General features: G+C 32.0%; 1 protein-coding gene across 2 annotated transcripts in view; it reads right to left on the bottom strand.

The window, feature by feature from the left end:
* Positions 1-25,625, bottom strand: part of LOC114328023 (stress-activated map kinase-interacting protein 1) — a 162,351-nt gene that overhangs the window by 13,514 nt on the left and 123,212 nt on the right. Inside the window, exons 1-3 of one of the 2 annotated variants that reach the window (XM_050655311.1) lie at positions 24,937-25,175; positions 10,378-10,927; positions 2,891-3,182 (exon numbers count right to left, since the gene is read on the bottom strand). In XM_050655311.1, the coding sequence (XP_050511268.1) occupies positions 2,891-3,182; positions 10,378-10,927; positions 24,937-25,009 (915 nt within the window). In that variant the 5' untranslated portion in view covers positions 25,010-25,175. Of the gene's footprint in view, positions 1-2,890; positions 3,183-10,377; positions 10,928-24,936; positions 25,176-25,625 lie in introns of those variants that run through there. The other variant, XM_050655695.1, reaches the window with a different exon arrangement.

The raw sequence follows: 25,625 nt of genomic DNA, 5'->3' as shown, positions 1-25,625 counted from the left end.
CTTCAAAATAAAGCCAGATATCTGTCTTACGTTTCACCATGTTTTATGACCTAAAAAAAATATTCAGGTAGACTTAAACATTAAGAAGGGAAAAAACATTATTTTTCAAAGTATTTGATGGGCACGAGGGCATAAAAAATTGTTAGGCATCCTTAAATAGAAGAAAGATTAAAATTGAATCTGTGTAACAATTTAATGAAATTCGAATAAGCAGAATACTGGATCGGACAACTACATTATTTTGCCCTCAACGTTATCAAAATTTTTTATTTAGTAAGTTATGTCAGTGTAATTCAATTACACATGCTACATGCACAAGTACCCCCGTTGCTCCTATCATTCTTATAGTTATTGTACAGTAAACTAATCTAAAAAATCGAATAAAACTTGGTAAACCGAATTCAGAATTAAGTACTGTAGCCACATATAAAATGACGCGCGTTAGATTTAACGTACAGTCGATATGCGATAGGCCCGCCCCTGTGTTTCCCAATCTAAGGTTGCTATGGACATCACCGGCACGTGTTTTGCTGTTTGTAGAAATAATATATTTCTTACCTTATAGTTTCTGTGCTTCCTTATAAATAAATGTAAAGTAACCAACGCTGCGTGAATGAATAGAGAAAGAACAGTCGAAAACTAACTTATACATACACATTACACATACAATAACAGAAATGTAAACATAACCTGCCTGACTCAGACTAAGGAACGACTAACGAGCGACGAGCGTAATAGCACCCACTGGTTCGCGCGCGCCGGCACCGGCGCACCGCACTTACGACAATTGCGCGCGCATAAGTTGCCATAATATATGTAATTTTACCAGTAATTACATAAATTACGGTAATTTATGTAAATTTATCATAAGTTACGTTAAATTTCATAAATTACGTAAATTCCAAAAATTACATAAATTACATTAAGTTACGGGTATCATGTAATATTACCGTAAGTTACGTGTAATTTATGTAACGTAAGTTATGTAATTTTACAACTCACATCACTAACTACAACCGATTAATATCAAAATATGTTGTTGGTTGCTGAACACACCTATAGGTGTGCTCTGGTTTCTCGCTAGGAAATTGTTCAAATTCAAGAAGTTTTGAGATTAAATTAGGTTTTTATCATATAACTTTTCGAATAAACTTTTTTTAGACATGTTACCTTTGATTTTTTGATTCTTGTGTGCATCAAAAACTAGTTATTAAATAATTTAATTTAATGTCCGGAACTTTTAAGTAAAATAAGCTTCAATATTCCACAGCATAGACTAAGATCTTTTGAACATTTTCATATAAACTTTCATGCTACCAATTATTATGCCTGAAATAATCCATTTGATAGGGTCTTGAGGTTATTAAATGGTCAGAATCAAGCAAGATGATGCTTATTCTGAACTTAAAGAAATAAAAGCCGGAGTCCCCCAGGGTAGCGTATTGGGCCCGGTCCTATATCTCCTTTATACATGTGATCTACCAGAATTCGATAACTACTGTTTAGCTACCTTTGCCGACGACACCGCCATATTAGCAGTAGGTAAAGATAACGTAGAAACAGCCAATAAACTACAAAATGCGATAAGCAAATTCCAAAAATGGACTAAGACGTGGAAGATTACATTGAATGAAAGCAAATCAGTACATGTTGATTTCACTAATAAAAAAATTCTGTACGCACCAATAAAAATTAATGGACAAGACATTCCGTATGCCAACACAGCCAAATACCTGGGCTTAACCCTAGACACGAAGCTTCGCTGGAAAGCCCATGTAAAGAAAAAGAAGGAAGAATTAAATATTAAATATAAAAAATTGTACTGGCTACTGGGAAGATACTCAGGGTTGTCAACGTATAACAAGATGCTAATCTACAAACAAGTTATAAAACCAGTATGGACGTATGGTATCCAACTGTGGGGATGTACAAAAAAGACAAACTTGAAAATAATACAAACTTTTCAAAACAAAGTATTAAGGGGCATAGTTAACGCACCCTGGTACATCCGTAATGACGATATCCACAAGGATCTACGAATGGAGCCCGTCGACAAAGAAATCCGAAAACACGCAGAAAGTCATGAAAAAAGACTTCTTCTCCACGAAAATATTGAGGCCATCCAGCTCCTGGACAACTCAAACCAGAAAAGAAGACTGAAGAGGACCAAAGCTCACGAGTTGGTGTAGTGTGCGACAAAGCTAAAGGGTCGTTTAAACACAGCGATAAATCAAACAACTTATCAAGGTCAATCGAGTTGTTGCAACTTATCACTGTGTGTAAACGGTGCATCGCACAACTTATCAAAGTTGGAGTTGGGTTGAAGGTGGTATCGCATTGAATCGCAGCGTCTAAACAGCGTTTCAACTTGTCATCACAACTAGTTGCTGTGACTTATCGTTGTGTTTAAACGACGCTTAATAGAGGAGCATTGCGCGACTAGTGTGCAAGCAACGTGTTGGTGTAGTGCGTGATAAAGTGAAAAGCAGCGCTTTGTGTGATAGTGCGCAATCAAAAAGTGCGCCAGTAATAATAAAGACAACTAAGAAGACATCAAAGGGTGACTCTTAGATATTAAGTAGTTAGTAAGATAGGATAGATAAAAAGTTACTCATTGGTCAAAGACCAGATTGTAGCACTTAGCAAATAAAAAAAAAATGGTCACTGTGATATAGATCCTTTTAAGTTTAATTCAATTTAAAACCATGATTTATAGTAAACTCTAGAATTGTTTCTAAGTATTGTATTTTAAAGTGTAGTTATCAAGATAAATTAGATTAAAAATATAATGTTATTATAATGCTGTAATGGGGTGATCCGGTCTATTTAATAAATAAATAATATAAAAAAAATAAGAATTGAAAAATTGTAGAAAACTGTAAAAGCTCACCGCTTGTATATAATTCTCCATCTGTTTATTTTCATCCGTTTTACTCTTTTCTGACACCGTACGAGTCCTATTGAGTTCTTCTATAGTGAACAATACTGAATTATCTTCAGGAAACGAAACAGACTTTCCCGCATCTTTGTGTTCGACCAATCCGAGACAAATAAAGCCAAATTTCGAAATCGGCTCCTTGGGATCCAAACAAGGAAAGTCACTATCCACTTCTCCATCTTCTTCTGTTATATAGAGTCCATATTGGGAGGGGCTTTTTAAATTTGCGGTTCCATGGCTGTAACTGTAATAATTTACGTTTTACGAAAATCAATGAGAATAATTCTAGATAATGATAGAAAATATAGAACAAGCCAAACAGCAAACCCCAAAAAAGATTGTCCAGCTAATGATGATATACCATGAAGATAATATGAGAATTCAACTTTTTAATTGACAGATGCAACAGATTGGTTTGAAATAAGAATAAATGGATAAAAAACTGAAGTATTTAGAAAGCAAATAAATTAATGATAGCTGAATGAAACAATATTTGGAAAGGGGAAGATAGAAATAGTCAATATAACGAAATAATAATTACATCATAGCAAAATGTTTGGTTTAAGGCCATCGGTACATAATTCGCGAATATTTTACGGCTATCCCTACTTTTTCTGTCTTTACACGGAAAATTACGTGTAGTAAAATTCACACTGGTATGGATATGTAAACATTACTAGAATGTCATTCTACTCGACAATGTCATCATTAACTTTAAAGAGATGGCTTTTGAATGTTCTTGGATAACTGTTATTTGTATAATTGCAAATTATTAATTTAGTTAATAAATGTGATTATTTCATTCATAGGAGATTCTGACCAATAGAAAGCTACAGAAATAAAAATTAAACTGATAATTTTTGATAATATCCCGTCGTCAAGTATATTACGTCAGATGCCCTTCGTTGCTACGAAAAAATACATTCAGTGACATTAATGACAATTATTGTTTTATGTTTTAAAAATTATAAAAGTGATTACTTTCAACCGTCAAATATTTATAACAACTGTGTGTTTTAGGGCCGGTTGTTCGAACGCTAATCAGAAATGATCATTATCAAATATTTAATTACTGTCACAACTGTCAATGTCAACTTTGATTGGGTCGCTGAAAACATAATTATTGATTATAATTATGAAATTAGTTAATCAATTATGTTAATAATTGTTATGTTAATTGATTAGCTAATCTCATAATTATATTCAATTATGTTTTCAGCAACCCAACCAAAGTTGACATTGACAGTTGTGACAGTAATTAAATATTTGATAGTGATCATTGTTGATTAGCGTTCGAACAACCGGCCCTAACTGTACTAATTTGTACTTACATAAATAAATTACAATAAAATTTTGGTTTTGAACAGTTTTATTCATGAAATAATCGCAACAAATTGCACTCGATCTCTAAAATTATTATCGAATTTTTGCCCTCGTGACACTTTGACATAATTTCACTCCCGTTCGGGTCGTGAAATTAAAACTGTCAAAGTGTCACTCGGGAAAAATTCGATAATTTTAGAGCTCTTGTGCAATTACTACTGATCATTTTTTCACTAACTATGTATTCAGTGATTGTAATAATTTATATGTACAACAAAAACTAATACTCAATCGAGAAAAGAGGAAAAGTGTTAAAGTGATTTTTTAATAATATATTGTTACTATGGAACGCTTACAATTTTGAACATCTTTAACAACAAAATACTTGGATCACAGAATATATCCTGATGTATTCTCTGCTTGGATCTTCCATAAATAATAAACAATAAATAACTTTTTATTAAGTTCAAGTCTTAAATCAATTATTTATTTATCAAATACACTATCAATATTATTTAATCAACTCAAAATATTCCCGATGCCATGTCAATTATTTAAAACTGTCACTGTCTTGTCATCATATTTTATTTGACTCAGTGCGTTGTATGACAAAGATAGCGAATGTTCGATTTGGAAAATATCACTACGGACATGGTGTCCATTTTTTTCAAATTATGAAAAAACTAATAAATATTTTTAAAAAATTTAAACGCAGAATGAAAGACTAAATTATTATCGAGGGTCGAAAGTCCCTTAGAATAAATAAAATGTTTTGTTTGAATGAGATATTTGAAATTACTATTATAGTCGGTTCGCTAAACTCAGACGCAACTGGCTAGATATTTTAGTCGATAATTTTTTTGTTTTTTGCCAATTTTGCAAAAATTTGCAAAATTACTAACTATTTAGTACTTATTAACTATTTAGTAATTATTTTTTGCCAATTTTACTAAAATTGGCAAAATTACCGACTAAAATATCTAGAAAGTTGCGTCTGAGTTTAGCGAACAGACTATATTAAGTATTTTCTATGGGAAATAAGCCACAATTTTACTAAAAAATTTAACGTTTCGAAGCCCAAATCGGGTTTCGTTGTCAAAATACAAAATACTATTAAAATAAACAAAAATGTTCAATTTTTGTTTACATTTTTGTAATTTAATTAAAAACAAAACAACATTTTTGTTTATTTTAATAGTATGTATTTTGTATTTTGACAACGAAACCCGATTTGGGCTTCGAAACGTTAATAAGTTCATTTTTTAGTAAAAGTGTGGCTTATTTCCCATAGAAAATACTTAATTATAAAAATGCCACAAGGAAATAGCTTCAGAACAACATTGAAATTACTAATTCACACTACATTTTCTCTTAGTTTTTCAGCCCTGTAACTTTTTAAAATAAACATTATAGAAGTTTTCAGGGACTTTCGGACCTCGGTAAGAATGTAACCGTTCATTCTGCGTCTACATTTTTCAAAAATACTTATTAGTTTTCTCAAGATTCGAAAAAAATGAATCCCCATTTATATAGCATTGCAGCCGAAAATACGTACCCATCCCTTTAAATCTAAATTTTTACAAAACTAAAATTCTAGTATTTTCAATGACACCTGTAAACATACATTTGTATGCCAAAGGATAAATAATAGAACAAGTAATTTCCATAAAATATTTATCAGTAAATCAATGCCTCAGAAGCCAATCGGTGTAAGTCAATAAGTGTTTAAAATGAGAAACTAAGATGTTTCTGACAATAGTTGCAGACATATAAGTAGTAATTAAAAACAAATAAACTGTCTTTATTTGTCATAATATGGGTTGGAACATATTCATAAATATAAACAAGGAAATAATAATATTATTATATACAGAGTGAGTTTTATGTATGGAAACCCTCAATTATCTCAAAAAGGGCTTTCACGGTTTTTGTAGATTTTAGTAGGTAAGGGTTTCCTAATGCAGCCGATATTATAGTGTTAATTACATTGTTGTCAGATTTTCAGTTTTTATGGAAATCTAAGAAATACTGATTATCTTTGATGTTATATTCCCTATACCTAAATGCCATAATTTTGGAGTTATTGCTACATTTATTTAAAACAAAGTTTATAAACAAATTATAAAAATCAATTTTTTCGGCCAGGGTAAACATTATTTTAGGTTGTTTGGACCATTGGAAACAAAAAAGATCTTTTGTAATTTTTCTCTAAAATTAATCGTTTCCGAGTTATAAACAATTTAAAACTAAATCAAATAATGACGACTTTCAAGGTTCAAAAGCACAAATAAAAAATATTTTTTTGAAACTGCGAAGTACCCAAATTCAAGCTCAAGCCTTATTTTATCAGTTACCGATAAGTAATTTCAGCTTGTTTCATTTTAAAACATTGTTTTTAGCTGTTAATGAAGCCCGTTCGCCCGTCCTCTCATATGCACTTCATTAACAATAATTAAAAACCAATATTTTAGAATAAAACGAGTCAAAAATCTTATGGCAAGCTATTATAAGAATAGTTAAGATTGAATTTAGGTACTTAGTAATTTCAAAAATTATATTTTTACTTATGTTTTTAAACCTTGAAAATCGTCATTATTCGATTTTTTTCAGTTTTAAATTGTTTATTACTCGAAAACGATTAACTTTGGAAAAAAGTTACAAAAGACCTTTTTTGTTCCCAATGATCCAAAGAACGTAAAATAATGTCTACCCGAGCCGAAAAAATTGATTCTTATAATTTGTTTAAATTTTCTTTTTAATAAATGTAGTAATAACTTCGAAATTATGGCATTCAGGTATAGCAAATATAACACGAAAAATAATCAGTATTTCTTAAGGACTTTAAAACGCAAAAAATATACAGGGTATTCCATTTGAAATAAGAAAGTTCATTAGATTTCCAGAAAAACGGAAGATCTGACAACAATGTAATTAGCATTATAATAGCGGCCGCATAAGAAAACCCCTACCTGCCAAAATCTATAAAAATCGTTTAAGCCGTTTTCGAGATAATTGAGTGTTTCCATACATAAAACTCACTCTGTATAATAATAAGTGTTATATATATCATAAGTCATTTTTAGGGAGAATGTGACTTACACCGTTTGACTTCTGAGGCATCCAAACAGTCAATGTTCCCCAAAAAAAGAAATCCTATCAAGAAACGAACAAGTGAGGAAAACACTAATGAACATGAAAACATTTTTACAAGATCAGACAGAATGACCAGATGTTACATTTTCTTTACTGTGAAAGTATAGCTGTGAAAGTTGGACAATGAACTCAGAAACAGAAAAAAGAGTAGATGCCTTTGAGATGTATATATCGTCGCCTCAATACTATAACTTGATAACTCGAAATTAGTAGTTCTGTGATAAACTGGTTTAAAGATTTTAAAGATATTTGTGCTGCTACCATGATGTTGGTAAATACGGAATTCATGCTGCAGCTCTAAAATACTGTTCCTTAACTTTTTGGCTACTAGTATGGTATAAGTAGACCCAAACCCAGACATCTAAAGAAAGTTATCCTCCAACACCAAATTGTTCTATATGGTCCACATAATGTTCAGAAAAAAGCCACACCATTTTGAGCGTCGGGTTTGGGGGAGAGGGGGGAGAAATCGGTAAATTCGTAGTTTTTTACGTTTTTCGTCAATATTTCTAACCTATGCGGTTCAGCATGAACAACCTTTTATACAAAAATATTTTACATTAAATTTTAAATAAAAAAGGCCCTATGCATAATCCTTCTAAAATGAACGGTTTCAAAGTTAATGAGGTAGTATAGTATAATTGGTCCAAAAAAAGGCCTAACCTAAACATCGAAAGTAAAAGTTTTCCTCCAACACCAAATTGTTCTATATGGTCCACATATTGTTCAGTAAAAAGTTACACCATTTTGAGCGTCCGGTTTGGGGGGAGATGGGTTTGAAGTCGGTAAATTAGTAGTTTTTTTTTAGGTTTTTCGTCACTATTTCTAAAACTGTGCTTTAGCGTAAACAATGTTCTATACAAAAATGTTCTACATAGAATTTAAAACAAAAAAGGTCCTATACATAATTGTTATAAATTCAACAGTTCCAGAGTTACGGAGGGTGAAAAGTGGAGGTTTTCGATATTTTTTATATTTTTTGGGCAATTTATAGAAATTTTCTTTAACAGGATTGTGTTTTATAAATCAAATTTGCTATTTCAGTTGCCAATGGTATGTTATACCCTATTCCACGAACATACGCCTGTTTTGGATTCCTTCGACAACGAATATTTTACTGTGCAAAATAAGAAGAACGAAAGTAAATTGCAAATTACATTGTTGTTTATTGGAATAATTATTAGCGCCATTTACTTTCGTACTTTTTATGTTTCACAGTAAAATATTCGTTGTCGAAGTGATCCAAAACAGGCGTATTTTCGTGGAATGGCCTATAGTGATAAGCTCTTGAAGAAACGTCAACCTCACCACCCAAAATCATCATCAATTGCCCAAAAAATATAAAAAGTATCGAAAACCTCCATTTTTCACCCTCCGTAACTCTGGAACCATTGATTTTATAACAATTATCTATGGGACCTTTTTTGTTTTAAATTTTATGTAGAACATTTTTGTATAGAATATTGTTTACTCTAAAGCATAGTTTTAGAAATATTGACGAAAAACCTAAAGAAACTACTAATTTACCGACTTCTCCCCATCTCCCCCCCAAACCGGACGCTCAAAGTGGTGTAACTTTTTACTGAACCATATGTAGACCATATAGAACAATTTGGTGTTGCAGGTAAACTTTTATTTTGGATGTCTGGGTTAGGCCTTTTTTGGACCAATTATACTATACTACCTCCGTAACTTTGGAATCGTTCATTTTAGAAGGATTATGCATAGAACCTTTTTTATTTCAAATTTAATGTAGAATATTTTTGTATAGAGGGTTGTTCATGCTGGACCGCACAGTTTTAGAAATATTGACGAAAAACCTAAAAAACTACGAATTTACCGATTTCTCCCCCCTCTCCCCCCCAAAACCCGACGCTCAAACTAGTGTGACTTTTTTCTGAACATTATGTGGACCATATAGAACAATTTGGTATTGGAGGATAACTTTCACTTTGGATGTCTGGGTTATGCCATATTTTGGATCAATTATATCATACTATACTAATCTATTTAGGAATACGATGTAAATTTGTTTTCCAATATGGAAAATAACATGAAAAAGTAAAGTTATCAACTTTTAGCACTACCATAATGTTAACATTTGGTAATGTCGCATGTCGTGCCAAGTTGCATCCGAGTGAACTTTTTAACAAAACTAATATTTTAAGCATTATTTTGGTGAAAATTAGTCCTCTGCCATGGAGGTTGCCAGATCTGCTAACAATTCTCGAATTTTTGTATTAACATGAACTGAATTAACAGATAGCATGTACGTGGTAGGCTCAATGGTTTCAGAAAAACACGCGTTAAAACTAGATAACTGGAGTTAGCTAGTTGTAGCATTCAGTGTACGTCGCATTCACGATTATTTCTATTAAACAATAACTTGATAACTAATCTTGTCAAGTTTTAGCAGTGAATATTTGGGGCATTTGAGTTTTATCAACTTTCGTCAATCATAAATAAATACTTAACCAGTTTGGAGCGAGTTATCAAGTTTTTACACAATATGGAGGCAAACAAAATACATCTTGTGAACTAGTTATCTCAAAAACGCCAATTTTGGAGTTATCAAGTTATAGTACAGTACTAAGGCGACGATAGATAAACAGATGATAAGAATTCCATGGGTACAAAAAGTTACTAACTATGAGATACTTCACCACATGAGTAAACAAAAAGGATTACTAAGCATCATCAAAAAGAGGAAAATACAATACTTAGGTCTTATGTTGAGAGGTGAAAGGTATGAATCACTCTGAATCATATTGGAAGCTAAAGTACAGAGCCAAAGATCTGTAGGAAGATGCCGAAACTAGTGGCTGAAACATCTGAGGAGATAGTTTGACAAATCATCCACAGAAATCTTTCGTGTAGCAGTTTCCAGAGCTACAAGTGCAAGTATGTAAATGTATGACATAGTAGCAAAATGGCTAAATTATTTACCTTTGTTTAAAACTCACCTAAGTTTCAGTAAGGTTAACCCAATAAGCTCCTGTACTTTAGCTTGTGCAACGCAGCACACAGCCATCGGATAATTTCTTTGTTGAGGTGGTAACATGGTCAAGAAGATTTTATATTTTTTCGTAGGAATGTTTACCTGTCCTGTTCCATCAAACTTAGCATATTCCATGTAAGGATTTTTTGGAACATCCGAATGGCACTGTATAAGTTCTGACAACTTTGAAATGTTTGTTTTTGGTTTTGTCACTGTAGTAACATCTTTCTTAACAAACAAATCATCAAAATTGTTTGAATTAATTGGTTGCCCGCTAGATTCCCATTTAATATGTCTCATTTTTGCAGCTTTTTTACGTGCTAACTCGAGTTTTTCTATTTGAGCCGCCGTATTAGACCTTTCTCTAATGTTAAAGTCCATATCTATTTGCAAATCGAAAGGTTCAAAGTCATCCTCATCATCTTCACTTGTTTCTGGATCTGGGTAAAGTTCTGTTGTTTTCAAATGGTGTTGAATATCTTTAGTTTCTCCAGACATAACTAATTCACACATACCTATAACAAATTGAACAATCTGTAATGTCAACCAATACAGGGTGAGTCACGAGGAACTGTACATACTCCTACCTCGTATAGAGGCCCCTATGGGGAATAACAAATGACCATTAAAAAGTGTCTGCTCCCATTGTTTAATAATATACAGGGCGAGTTTCGCATTTTGACAGAAATTTGTATTCGTCATAATTTTGTCTCTTATTTTAGTCAATCGTTACACTATTACCACCTAATCAACTGATTTATTCAAGCTAAAAAAAATCAATTCCGGCTTTAAAAAATTAGTTCGTTTGGGTCTTAGAAAAAATTTCACCCTGTATATGCTTTTTGAAAACTCTAATATGAATTTTACAAATTAGAAAAATAGGCAATTAAAATGGCATATTTATTTTTTCCCCACACGATTAGTTAATTTTTTATAAAAAAATCAAATTTGACTATGAATTAAAAGTTTGGTAAAGTGAACCATATATTTAAAAAAATTAAGTTTTATTACAAAAAATAATTTTTTTAAGCAAATATTTGATTTATGTTACCACCCAATCAACTGATTTATTCAAACTAGAAAAAAATCAGGTCCGGCTTTAAAAAATTTGTTCGTTTTGGTCATAGAAAAAATTTCACCCTGTATACGCTTTTTGAAAACTCTAATATGAATTTTACAAATTAGACAAATAGGCAATTAAAATGGCATATTTATTTTTCCCCACACGATTACTTAATTTTTTATTAAAAATCAAATTTGTCCAAATTGCAATTTTACCATAAAAATAAAAAAAAACTTTTTTCTTAAAAATAAAAGTTTCACCATTTCTTTTTTTCTATAACACGACTAGATCTATAACTCCCCATAACACTTCTCTTTGGACTCTATAGTTTAACATAGACGTGATCAAATAGATAAATTTTAAATTTTTTCACTTAATTTTTGCGATTTAACTTTGCAATTTACGAATCTGCATCTTTTATTTGTAAAAATTCATAACTTTTACGAGAAGAAGACTGAAAGTCTACAAAAATTTTCATAGTCTTCACAATGGTAAGAGATATGTGCTGTAAAATTTCAGAAAAAAATATTAAAATGGAACAGAGTTGTAGCGAGTTAAACCGTGATTTAATTTTTTTCATTTTTAGGCTAAAATTCCGATTTTGACAAATTTGATTTTTTAATAAAAAATTAAGTAATCTTGTGGGGAAAAATAAATAAACCATTTTAATTGCTTATTTGTCTAATTTGTAAAATTCATATTAGAGTTTTCAAAAAGCGTATACAGGGTGAAATTTTTTCTAAGACCAAAACGAACAATTTTTTTAAATCCGGGCCTGATTTTTTTCTAGTTTGAATAAATCAGTTGATTGGGTGGTAACATAAATTAAATATTTGTTCAAAAAAAATTAATTTTTGTAATAAAAGTTAATTTTTTTAAATCTATGGTTCACTTACCAAACTTTTAATTATTATTCATAGTCAAATTTGATTTTTTTATAAAAAATTAAGTAATCATGTGGGGAAAAAATAATAATGCCATTTTAATTGCCTATTTTTCTAATTTGTAAAATTCGTATTAGTTTTCAAAAAGCATATACAGGGTGAAATTTTTTCTAAGACCCAAACGAACTAATTTTTTAAAGCCGGACCTGATTTTTTTCTAGTTTGAATAAATCAGTTGATTGGGTGGTCACACAAATTAAATATTTGTTAAAAAAATTAATTTTTGTAATAAAAGTTAATTTTTTTTAAATATATGGTTCACTTTACCAAACTTTTAATTTATAGTCAAATTTAATTTTTTTATAAAAAATTAAGTAATCGTGTGGGGAAAAAATAAATAAGCCATTTTAATTGCCTGTTTGTCTAATTTGTAAAATTCTTTCTAGTTTGAATAAATCAGTTGATTAGGTGGTAATAGTGTAACGATTGACCAAAATAAGAGACACATCGATCTGACCGTTCAAAAATTATGACGAATACAAATTTCTGTCAAAATGCGAAACTTACCCTGTATATTATTAAACAATGGGAGCAGACACTTTTTAATGGTCATTTGTTATTCCCCATAGGAGCCTCCCTCATGACTCACCCTGTATAAACATTGGTTGATAATATTAACATGCAATGCTGCGACCAACACAAGGATATGGTTCATAAACTTCAAAAAAGCATTTTATAGAGTAAGACATGTCCTATTATTAGAACTTTTGCAAGATGTCGGTTTAGATGGTAAAGACATCAAATTACTAAAAACTTGTACTTGCACCAAAACCCCAGAGTTAGGATGAAAGGTTCCACATTTGCAGAAGTAGAAATTAGATGAGTTATACAACGATCAAGGATGTGTTATGTGTTCTGCCACAGTGTAACAAAACTCACAAAATATAAAAAATAACATTTTTTACAAGTAAACTTTTTAAAACTGCTACTGCAGTTTGTCCTCAAGACATTCATTTATAGGATAATAATCTTTTTGTAAGAGTAAATATGTAAATCTTTAACATTTTTTTTTAATTCTGTGGAAAGTGGTATTTTCAACGAAAACATTTCGTTTATAAATTCGCAAAAGTCTGCAATACTCGATCAGATTTATCGATGGATTCATATGTAGTTTTTTCTCCTGAATCTAAATCTGAAAACGGCATTTCGATATTTCTAACCGTCTTCGAGATAATCGGCCTCAAAGTCTAAAATGTGACGTCAGAATCCTTTTATTTTCTGCCGCCACACTAAACGTCAGCTGAAATCGTTGCTATTAAGTAGGCTAGTTTTTTAATCTCGATTTGTTAAGCAAAGCATAGGTTATTTACATTTGAGTTTGACACTTCGTGAATGTCAAACTAAATTTTAAATTAAGTATTAATAAAACATCAATGACATTTGATAGTGAATTTAATTATTATATAAATAAATAAGATGTTCAAAAATACAATTTGAGTATATTTTAAAAGCAATAATTTATTAACAGCTTTAAAAAGGTTTATACGAGTATTCGGCCTCCCCTTTATGATAAATGGACTGTTCCATTTGCTATGAAATTAAAATATAGTCGGTTCGCTAAACTCGACACAACTGGCTAGTGATTTTAGTAGGTAATTTTTTTGTTTTTGCGAATTTTGCCAAATTGACAAAATTACTAATTATTTAGTAATTATTAACTAATTAGTAATTATTTTTTTTGCCACATTGGCAAAATTATTGACTAAAATCACTAACCAGTTGTGTCTGAGTTTAGCGAACTGACAGTATATGAAATAATATTGTTTGGTATAAAAAATTATGGTCTGATATGTGCAATTACATCCTTCTAATGGAAAAAAATATTTAAAGATTTTTCTCAAATTATGGATACCAACAACATTTTCATTTATAACTCTTTTATTTTTAATTTGACGAAGAAAAGTTATTCATAAAAAGGTCTTCTAAGGTCTAAATGTTCTAAGATTTATGATGCAACCATCATATGTAAAATTTTATTAATTTTATACGAGGTATATAAAAATATGAATTTCGATCAAGACTAAACTACCTTTATAGTTCATAACATTTAAATTAGAATGATATAATTACACATTAAAACATAATTATTAATTCTAAACTACTTTTCATAATAGCAATTTTCCATATTATGAATTAAAATACGTAAATAAACAAAGTTTTCGTTATGATAATGCTCGTATTTTCAGCTTGTTTTTTACTGTTTTTGGCAAATGACTGTATAAAGTTAGTCCCATATATCTGAAAGAATTTTGAAATCTCGATGTCCTGTGTTTAGGGACTCATAAAGATTCAGCACTTCTTGTATTATAATAGTGATTGTCTGAATTTACTTGATATGTATTGATTTCCTCTTTTACATAAAGTAAACATTTGATGTTTAATAAAAATTGGTTTACACCATTGTTGATAATCCAAACTAAAAATTTTATGTATAATTTTTTTTTGGGTAATGAACACTTCGTTACTATCTACTGAGTTCCCCCACAAAATTACATTATAGCACATGGGGCTGTAAGCAAGGCTTATAATAAACGTTCATTAATGCCGAAATGGGTAGTGTGTTTTAATTCTAGATATATAGTATAAAAATCTTTATTCAATTTCATGTTCACTGAATAGGGCTTTTCATTCACAGTAATTTGTTTTGAGCTTCTGTCATGTGTCGTATAATATTAAGATATATACGTCATATGTATTTGGTTTGTATCATTGATATATTATACCAATAACATATGACGTAGATATATTAATATTAGACGACACATGACAGAAGCTCGAAAAAAATGACAATCGATGAAAAGTCCTATTCACTTGCTCTGGCCATTTAAGATTACAATCAATGAACACACCCAAAAACTTTGTAGAGTGAGTGGAAGATAATTTATTGTTTATATCATGGATAGTTAAGAGATATAAACATTGGTAGATAAGTTGTAGGGGTGAAAATAAATTATTTCCATCTTGTCAATGTTTAATATTAATCCTTTAGTATTACACCAGCATATACAGCAGTTGACAACAGTTTTCATTGCCATTTTCAATTCCTCAAGTGTACGTGCGGAAACTATTAACGAGATATCATCAGCAAATATATCAATGGCTTAAAACACACTTATTGTATGACTGTGCATGTACTTTTTGAGAAAATCGAGTTTGAATGTTTAAGCTTTTATAGCATAGTGCTATAGTGCGCAGTTTTGAAATACAGTAGACTCCCGTAAGTTCGGCCACCTCGGGACTGGACCCTAGGCCGAACTAACCGATGCCTACCTAAAAAATGCTTATTTATTGTTTGTACGGATCTAGCAAACACAAAACACAGGGATACTCTGACATATATTTAACACATATGAAAAGACAGAAGGTTACAAAACACTCCAAAACAAAGTTACAGAACTGTAAGTGGGCCTAATAAAATTACTATACATTGGTGGTTTGGATTTGTAAACACTTAAAAAATCTGCACTTTTTTCTTTTTTAATGATCTTTTATGTTCAAAGTCACGCCACTTTTTAATAAACATTATATCGATGGCAGTCGCTTCTTTTTGCTGTTCGATATAGAGAGCTGCCAGTTTCAAAGCTGCTTTATCTTCAATGTGGCTTATTTTATTTTCTTCATCTTCCTCTTCTATCTAAGCAGCATCTGCGTCGTTATCTTTCTCATTTTCCTGGCGAATGGTACACTCAGCGATTTCATCGTGGTTCAAAACCTTGTTGTGTCCATTTTCAAACTTGATCCACTCCAAAACATCTTCTTCAACAATGGGACCACAGTTCGGTAGTTGCTGAAGGTCGTGCATTGTCATCAGGTTCGTTAACAAGAATGTTGTTTGGCTCATCTGCTTTTGTGTTTGCTTGGTCAATCTTATCTTCTATATTTGGTTTTTCCAAAACCTTAACAACATAAACGTGGAAACTCTCCCAGTGTATTATCGGTCGCAGAAATCAGCGTGGATGGACACATATTTGTTCAGGGAATAGTTCGTTTACGAATTTGTTCTTAAAGTAAAAAATATTTGACAAAATTAAAACTGCCCATCAAAGCACTTCTACTTCCTGACAACACCCTTACTCACCAGGAAGATATTCAGTGTGACGATGAAAAAGAAGTTAAACTGCTGTTCCCAGTCTTCAACAGCTGATAGATCAAGGGGCCATTAAGTGCTTCCAGAGGAAGTATCGCCGAAAACTGCGATGACAATGACAAATAGTTGTCACTGTGGATGCTCGAAGCATTTGAACACATGGCGACCGTTACCGTATCTTTGCTGACTTTAAACTCCGCAGCAGATGTTTCTTTCGAGGTGCAAAGGTTTTTCTGGGCAGATGTTTAAAATTTAACTCAGGTTCGTCGACGTTGTCTATTTGCTCTGGGGTCAAGTTTAGGACACCGATGATTTTTAAAAATCTTGCAGAAAATTTGGTGGTCGCTACAGGCAGAGAGCCGGCCGGACTAAGCAGAGACCGAACTAATCGAGGCCGAACTTACGGGAGTCTACTGTACCACACCAAACACGTTAGGACATACAATGTCTGTACAGGATGATAGACTGTTAGGAGGTCATCAAGGTATAGTGCATAATTAAATAATAGAAAAAAATAGACATACAATAAGTGCGCTTTAAGTCATCGATATTATAAGTGCCCTTATGTAATCTGGAAGATTGTTAATAAAAATTAAGAATAATAAAGGTCCCAGCAAGGATCCCAGCAACACTCTTCCTGTTACTTAAGAAATTTATTACCCATTCTAGAAATATCCCTCTAAAACCAACATTATATAATTTATTGTGAAAATATTATGTAGCAGTTAAAAGCTTGTGATCAAAAAATAGTCCTGCACTGCATGTAACCACTGTTACCATTGGTAACAGTTAAAAATCTTGCAAATAAATATTTTATGACGATGAATAATTCTATTTACCAATTTTTTACCAATAGAAATATATTATTATATTATGTGGTAATGGTACCTAACTCAGTAAATAGCTAACTACTCGTAGACACGAAAATATTGGCGAGTTTATGTGACTCAGTTGCACTTTATTATACTCTGTTACCAGACTCATTTCTGGTTACAATGGTTATATGCCCACGCTGGCGCTCGGGACCGGCTAGTGACTGAAAATTTTGAAGAAGCGACGGTATAAGCGCGCTGTGTATCAGTAGCGCTGTTACCAGATTTAAAATTGGTGACAGTACCTATAAAAAGTGTGCGTGCAGTTAACCATGGATGAGTGTCGCTTCTTAATCGATCAACTACTTGAAAAGTAATTATCCTTGTATAATTTTGAAAAAAAAATGAGATTAAAAATGAAAGACCTATTTTAAACAATTTAAAAAAGGAATCAACAAAAGTAGTTCGATATTTTAAATTTAGTTGGTACAGTGAAAATCTTTGGTTATATTATGGTTGCAAGAAAAATATACTGTATTGTTGGCCATGTCTTCTGGTTTCTACAGAAAAATGGGTGGACCAGTTTCACGATTTAAATAGTGTTAGATTTTTAAAAAGGAGACATGAAATTTCTCCGTTACCTACATGTAAGATGTGTACCCAATTTGATTCAGTTTGGCAAAACAAAAATCAAAAGTTCTCTTAACCAAGCTTTTAAAGCAAATGTTGCTAAACATAATAAGTTTGTTAAAAAAATAGATAGGTATATCCTTAGCACACTTATAATAGATACTGTATGTTTTTGGGCCAAACAAGAACTAGCGTTTCGTGGTCATTTTGAGTGTGATGACTCTGACAATCGAGGCAATTACAGGGAATTGTTAACATTAATTGCCAAAAAAGATCAAAAATTTTGTCAACATCTAGAAACATCTGTTTTTTCGAGAGTTTCAAGTGATATTCAAAATGATATTATTGAAGCTACACACTCACCGGCACAAAATTCCGCCACTCAAAATCTTTGATTAAGTTTGACAATTTATAACTTTATTATTTGTGCTCCGATTTTCAAGATTCTTGCACCAGTTTGTATGTATTCATATTGTTTGGTATTATTCCGTAACAAAAAATTTTGCTTGTATGTCATTGTACAGGGGTGAAAGGAAGCGTTGTATTTTCTCCTAATTTTAAAAAATTCTGTGGAAAAATGGAATAGCTGATTTTGTTTCATAGTCCTGTCATATTTTCCCGGAGACATCACCAACATTTTGTTTTCTGAATTCTCCGAATATCTTTTTTCTTGTAAGAGCTGTACCATTTTTTGTAAATAAAAACACTGATTGACTCATACAATTGAGGTTGGATTGATAAGATTAGAATGGCCCGCATGCAGCCCAGATCTCAATCATATTGAGCATTTATTTGATGAATAAAATCTGAAACAAATTCTGTCATCCTAGGCCTCCAGAAAATTTGGTACAGTTATGGCCCTGGTAGAGGAATATCGGGCTATTCCCCAGGCTATTCCCTAACCGCTATTGAATTGTTTTGTTGTTAAATTTGTTTTGTTTTGTTAATTTTAGTGCGCTTGATATTTTTAATTAAATAAACCTTCAAAGCACTGTTTTTAATTACAGCTCTTACAAGAAAAGAGATATTCAGATAATCCAAAAAACATGACCTTAGTGATACCTCCAGGATAATACAAAAGGAGTATGAAACAAAATCAGCCCTCCAATTTTTCCACAGAATTTTTTAAAGTTGGGAGAAAAAACAACGCTTACATTCACCCCTGTATAATGCCATCTAAGCAAAAAAATTTTGTTACCAGAATAATAGCAATTGACATCAATACATGTACCTACAAACTCGTGCAAGAATCTTGAAAATCGAAGTACAAATAATAAAGTTATCAGTATATAAGTCAAACTTAATCAAAAATTTTTTGTGGCGGAATTTTGTGCCGGTGAGTGTATATATACATTTAGCCATATCTTATATATATATGATCGGTTTAGAACGTCTTGCGGCGTTGTCCGATTCCCAAATTCCATTCCTTCCTATTTTGCCACAGGTCATCCCTGAGGTCTCGCGCGCTCATCGCATTCCGGATGCCGGTGATCCAATTAACTTTCGGTCTCCCTCGCTTCCGATGTTCAGGAGGTTGCCATTCCAGACATTGTTTTGGAAGTCTCTCGTCATTCATTCTGTTTATGTGTCCATACCAGATCATTTGTCTTCTCTCTATATCTTTCATTATTGTTCCTTCTATTCCCATTCGATTTTTAATGTCTTCATTTCTGATATGTTCTCTTCTGGATATACGTAATGACCTTCTGATTGCATCCATTTCCACTACTTCAATTTTGTTTTTGTTTTTTTCTGTAAGCCTCCAAGTTTCAGCATCATATAATAAACTACTCTTAATCATAGTCTCGTAGATATTAAATTTTCTCTTATTCGATATTTGAGTACTCCAAAGAAAATTATTGAGACATCGGATTGCTCTTTTTGCTTGTATAATTCTGGAAGTAATTTCTTTGTCATCAGTTCCAGTTTTATCAAATGTTACTCCTAGATATTTATAATCTTGGCAGGCTTTAATTTTTTGATTATCTTCCATAGTAAGATGAATATCGTTCTCTTCTGAACCAACACATAAGTACTTTGTTTTATCTATATTGACGTCCAATCCCCATTTTGAATATTCCTCGACCAACTTACGCATCATGTATTCTATGTCTTCCCTGTCGTTTGCTATTACAACCTGGTCGTCCGCGAACTGGAGCGTGTAGAGGCATGTATTGTTTAGCTCAATGCCCATTCCATTTACTTTCCTCTTTCAACCTTTAAGTGCTGCTACAACATAGATTTTAAACAGGGTCGGAGATATGCAACATCCTTGTCTAAGCCCCTTAGTTACTGGAAAGCCATATCTTCATTTTTTTAAATACGATTTTTTGCATCTGGTTTTGGTAACACTTCAGAAAAAGTCATGCGTCGCCACTGTAGTCCTGCTACATGGTTTCTACTATCTAATTCATCATAATACGCTCAAACTAGCTGCATGCAGCTGTAAGTGTCAACTTTTTTGGTCTAAATCTGTGTTGGTTTGGAGTTAATAAATTGTTTTCTTCTATAAAATTTAGCATTCTGTTGTATACAACCTTCTTTATTACTTTGGAAATTACGCTAAGTAAGTGACTTAAAGGCAGCCAAAGTCCGAAAATTGAATTTTTTAAGTTTTTTGGGTTATGATTCAAAATTATTCTCTGAAATCTTCTCTTTCCAACGATATATAACACATGATAGTATAAAATATCCATGGTTACAAAACTATTTGTTTTCTGAACGTCTGCACTCAACTTACCGTGTACCAGTAGCTTCATAGCCTATTAGAGTGTTTCATGTTTTTGCGATTTCCTGAATACTAGGTTTTTAACTTTTGATATCAGATATCTCTGGATTCTTAGATGATATAAGGTCCAAATTTTTACAGTAGTTGTAGATAGAAAATATCTAGTCCCGCGTAAAGTTTTATCGAAAAATGTACAAAAACAAGTAAAATAAAAAATTAAATCTAAACTTTTTTGGGTTTTCTTTGTAAGAATATTTTAAAAAAATTTAAAATAAATGCTTATTTCACTCTAACTTTACAAAAATCTACGCGGGACTAAACAATGCATGTAGTTTCAAAATAAAACAAAAATTAGGTCTCTAAGTGCTTTGGTTACAGAGCTATGTGACATAATGTTAACATTGTCGTTAAATGGGACTTTGGGTGCCCTTAAGCTGATTTGGTCTAACTCATCTACATGACCAACATGGTCCATGAGCATTTTGGTATGGAAATAAACATTAAGAAAGCCAAAGTGACATCCGAAAAAACCAAAATGTGCCTCAACCTTGCACAATAAATAGGCACATTTATAAATTCTGATATAGAAATCAAGAATAGAATGAACCAGAAAATCTTTTAAAAAATCAAAAGACTGCTACGTGATACTTGAATAAAACTCGAAATTCGACTATTTTTATCAAAATACTACATCTGGTTGACTCTTACATATGAGGGTTCCTAGTTGAGATGTGGAAACTGTAAATAAATTTTGAAATGTGGATCTACCGGAGAATGGCAAGGAACCAGAACTTTTCTTTTTTTTAATGATTTATTTATTTATTTATACGGGCAAGCCCAATTCGGTAATACATTAATAAGATATTGATAATTACAGTGTTGAATATATAAGAATAAAATGAGAGAGTACAAAACATTTAAAAAGACATGACAAAGTAAAATAATTATAAAACATTAATTACTAACAAATAACAAGGTTATGACATTGCTAAATATTTAATTTGGTTAAATGGTTCTTAAAAACATCAACAGAGTTACCAAAAAGTAAAAGGTCACCTAGGGAGTTAGCAAGTCTTAGTGTTCTAGGAACAAAAGTAAAATATGAGTAATTATATCTATGAAAAGAAATATGAAAGGTTTGAATTTGTCTTGTTGATCGTGGTGGAACAAACAACAATATTTTAGCAAGGAGTTCAGGGCAGTAATATATGCCATTGATAATATTAAACAATACTGTAAGATCTTTACGCTTCCTACGGACATCCAGAGAAGAGATATTCAAAAATCGTTCCATATCTGTATAATTATAATTGATGTGTTTTTTGAACCCAATATATCTAAGAAAATTATGTTGAACACTATCAAGTTTGTTCTTGAGGTGTAAATAATGTGGGGACCAAACTGGAGAACAGTAGTCAAGGTGCGTCCTGACTAAAGAACAATAGAGCATTTTAATAGCGAACACGTTCGTGAAATCACGAGTTGTCCTTTTAACAAAGCCAAGCATTTTCATGGATCTTTGAGTAATATTGTTGATGTGATGGTTAAAGCTCAGAGAGGAATCAAGAACAACACCTAAATCTTTAATTGAGTCTACCGTATCCAATAATTGATCATTTATGGTATAATTAAATACTGATAAATGATGATTCCGACAAAACCGGATAATGTGACACTTGTTGACATTCAAATCCATCCCATTATCAAGACACCAGTTGGCTAAATTATCTAAATCTGATTGCAATGATATTGCATCATCTTGATTATTAATGATTTGATAACATTTAAGATCATCAGCGAATAAGAGAGCAGAAGTGTTAGAGAAGCAGGTGACGATGTCGTTAATATACAGGTTAAACAAAAGTGGACCCAAATGAGAGCCCTGAGGTACACCAGAGGTTACTAGAAAAGTGTTGGAGTAATGATGATTAACCCTAACCTGCTGTGTTCTATTTGTTAGGTAACTGCCCAACCACTTCAACACAGAACCTTCCACGCCATATAATTTGAGCTTATGCAACAAAAGATCATGGTTCACCCTATCAAAAGCCTTGGAGAAGTCAGTATACACTGAATCAATCTGCAACCCCCTCTCCAAAGCTTCAGACAAGGTATCAACATAAAGCAACAAACTAAGTTCTGCTGATTTACCACAAGAAAATCCGAACTGTTGAGAATTTAGTATCCAAGAGCAGTCATAATTAAGGTAATCAGTAACAATACTCTCAAATACCTTGGGAATTGTACCGAGAATAGAAATAGGACGATAATTCGTTATGTCAGCTTTATTACCTGCTTTGTAAATTGGAGTGACATAGGATAGTTTCCAAAAGTCAGGAAATTCCCCCAACTGAAGGGATTTATTAAAAATATGATAAAGCGGCCGAGACAGAATAAAAGAGAATCGTTTAAGAAAAATGGGAGAAATACCATCTGGCCCAGGTCCCTTATTGACATTAAGAGTTGAAAGTTTTTCGTATATTTTTGAAATTGGTATAATATAGGAAGATACACAGACCTTAGACTGTATTAAATTGTCATTATGCTTAAGAGTTTTATTACTAAAAACTGAAGAGAAATGGCTAGCAAATAAATTTGCAATATCGTTGCCATTAGAGGCTAGTGTATTGTTGAGTGACATTGAGACAGGCATACTATTATTTTCTTTCTTACTGTTTACAAATTTCCAAAAATTTTTTGGATTAGCTTGGATCGAAATCTCAGTTGAATGTATATAATTAGCATAACAATTTTTTGATAAAATTTTGCACTGAGCTCTAAGTTGACTAAAACCTGCATAATTCTCAGGAGACCTGTTACTCTTGTAAATTAAATGGGCAGTCTTTTTGTCACATATTAATTGTGTAAGTTCACTAGAATACCAACCAGGAAATTTCTTTGTACAAACTTTTTTCAATGGAACATACATATTAAGCACACAGTAAAGAATATCATAGAAAGTACCTATCATCTCGGAAAGTTCTTTATCACTTATAAGACTGTCCCAATCAATTGCTTCAAGTATTGATAAATGCAAGGAAGATTAGCTTTATGAAAATCATAGTAGTATTCACCATCGCCTGCAGTAGTGTTCTGATCAAAGTGTAGCTGTAAGATAGTTTCAAGTGGAGGATGATATAAGTCTGGAGGAATCAATATATCAACTGCCGAGGTTATCACAAGCTCTTCTGATGAGAGAACAAGGTCTAGAATAGCGCCTCTAGAATTGACAATGTTATTTGATTGGAATAGATTATGAAGAGCACACATATTTGAGATAACACCAATCGCCTCCGTTTCTGCAAACGATGTATTAGGTTTAGCAGTTGCTGATGAGCAGAAGTCTTCAAGTTCCCAATCAGCTGATGGCAGGTTGTAGTCACCAAAGAGGTAAAATTTAGAATTTGAATATTGTTCACCTATACTAATAAGCTGATCGAAGTGCACTTGGTACTTGTTAGGTGTAGACTTTGGTGGAATATACAATGCTCCCAAGATAAACTTACCACACAAGTGAACAAAAAGTTGCTCAATGGAGGAATCTGACGGAATAATTTTTACGGAAAATTTCTTCTTAGTGGCCATTAAAACTCCTCCTCTTACAAATTTGCTAGATTCAGGTGTACGATCTTGTCTGAAAATGTTGTAATTTGTCAATCCAAGTTCAGCATCATTGAAATCGGCAGTAAGACAAGTTTCTGTAAAAATGATTACATCGTAGGCACAGTTTGACACATTAATACTTAAATCAGTTAATTTGGTACGGAGTCCTCTAACGTTTTGGTAATAAAGAGATAGCTTGCCCGGATTTAGTGGTTTTTTTGGTTCCTTTGGACAATTTTTGGTACGTTATTGATATATTTAATTATTAGATCTTGTTCACCTGCATCTTGACGGGCTAGTAGTTCAGTCTTGACGGTGTCAAACAGTTTCCGTTGAGTAGGTGTTTGGTCAAGAGATATGAAGATCTTTTTCTCTCGACTAACCTTTATCTTGTTTTTAATTACACACAGTCAATTCAACACAGTGAAAGTTAAAAAAACATCATACCTAGACCACATACTGAGAAATAATAAATATTATACCAATATTACTCAACTCTAGTGGAAGGAAAAAGTGGACTAGGAAAGGAAAATACTATGATGGGTATGAATCATCCATTGAGGAGATCGCACTTTAAGAAGGTAATATTAAGAAAATATAGACGCTCATATTGGTTACTAAGAGTTGATTTAATATACCATAAGTTTTGAAACATACCTGTGTCATCAGTAGATATAAAAGAGTTTCTAATATGTGATAGTAACCAATACTTGTTGTCATAAAGTGCCATTTTTTAGAAATTCGGTACAATTTTGTGAAACTTTTAAAAACAATTTACATACTTTATTATTTAATATTTTTTAAAATTCGAATTATTTTTTGTATAAAAAACACTTGGGTTGACTTTTGACATATAACATAATTTGGTTGTCAGTTAGTTAAGTGATCGTGTGCTGTGTCATATTTAGCCACCTTTACTTTACAAGCCATGAAGAGAAAAAGGCAACGTCGCAATTGATGACGTCGGTAGTCTGACTTTCGGACTACCGCTTTCGAAACTACGATTTTAAAGTACAAATTCTGGTAAATTTTATAGTATTTTTTGAGTCGAACAAGAAAATATTATTAATTAGAAGTTTGTACAAAATAATATTAAAAGTAATTCCTTGTAAGTAACGTTTATTATACAAAAAAAAACCAATAACAAGAATATAAACGGGATTCATTTTTTTCGAATCCTAAGAAAACTAATAAGTATTTTTCAAAAATTTAAACGCAGAGTGAAAGATTACGTTGGGAGCGAGGGCCGAAAGTCCCTGAAAACTTCTATGTTTATTTTAATAAGTTACAGGGGTGAAAAACTAAGAAAATTTAGTGTGATTTTTAGTTTCAAATATGTCATTTAA

The sequence above is a fragment of the Diabrotica virgifera genome, chromosome 1 (assembly GCF_917563875.1).
Source record: "Diabrotica virgifera virgifera chromosome 1, PGI_DIABVI_V3a".
Classification (NCBI taxonomy): Eukaryota; Metazoa; Arthropoda; class Insecta; order Coleoptera; family Chrysomelidae; genus Diabrotica; species Diabrotica virgifera.
Note: the sequence above shows the minus strand (reverse complement) of the source record. Positions and strands in the feature narration are given on the sequence as shown.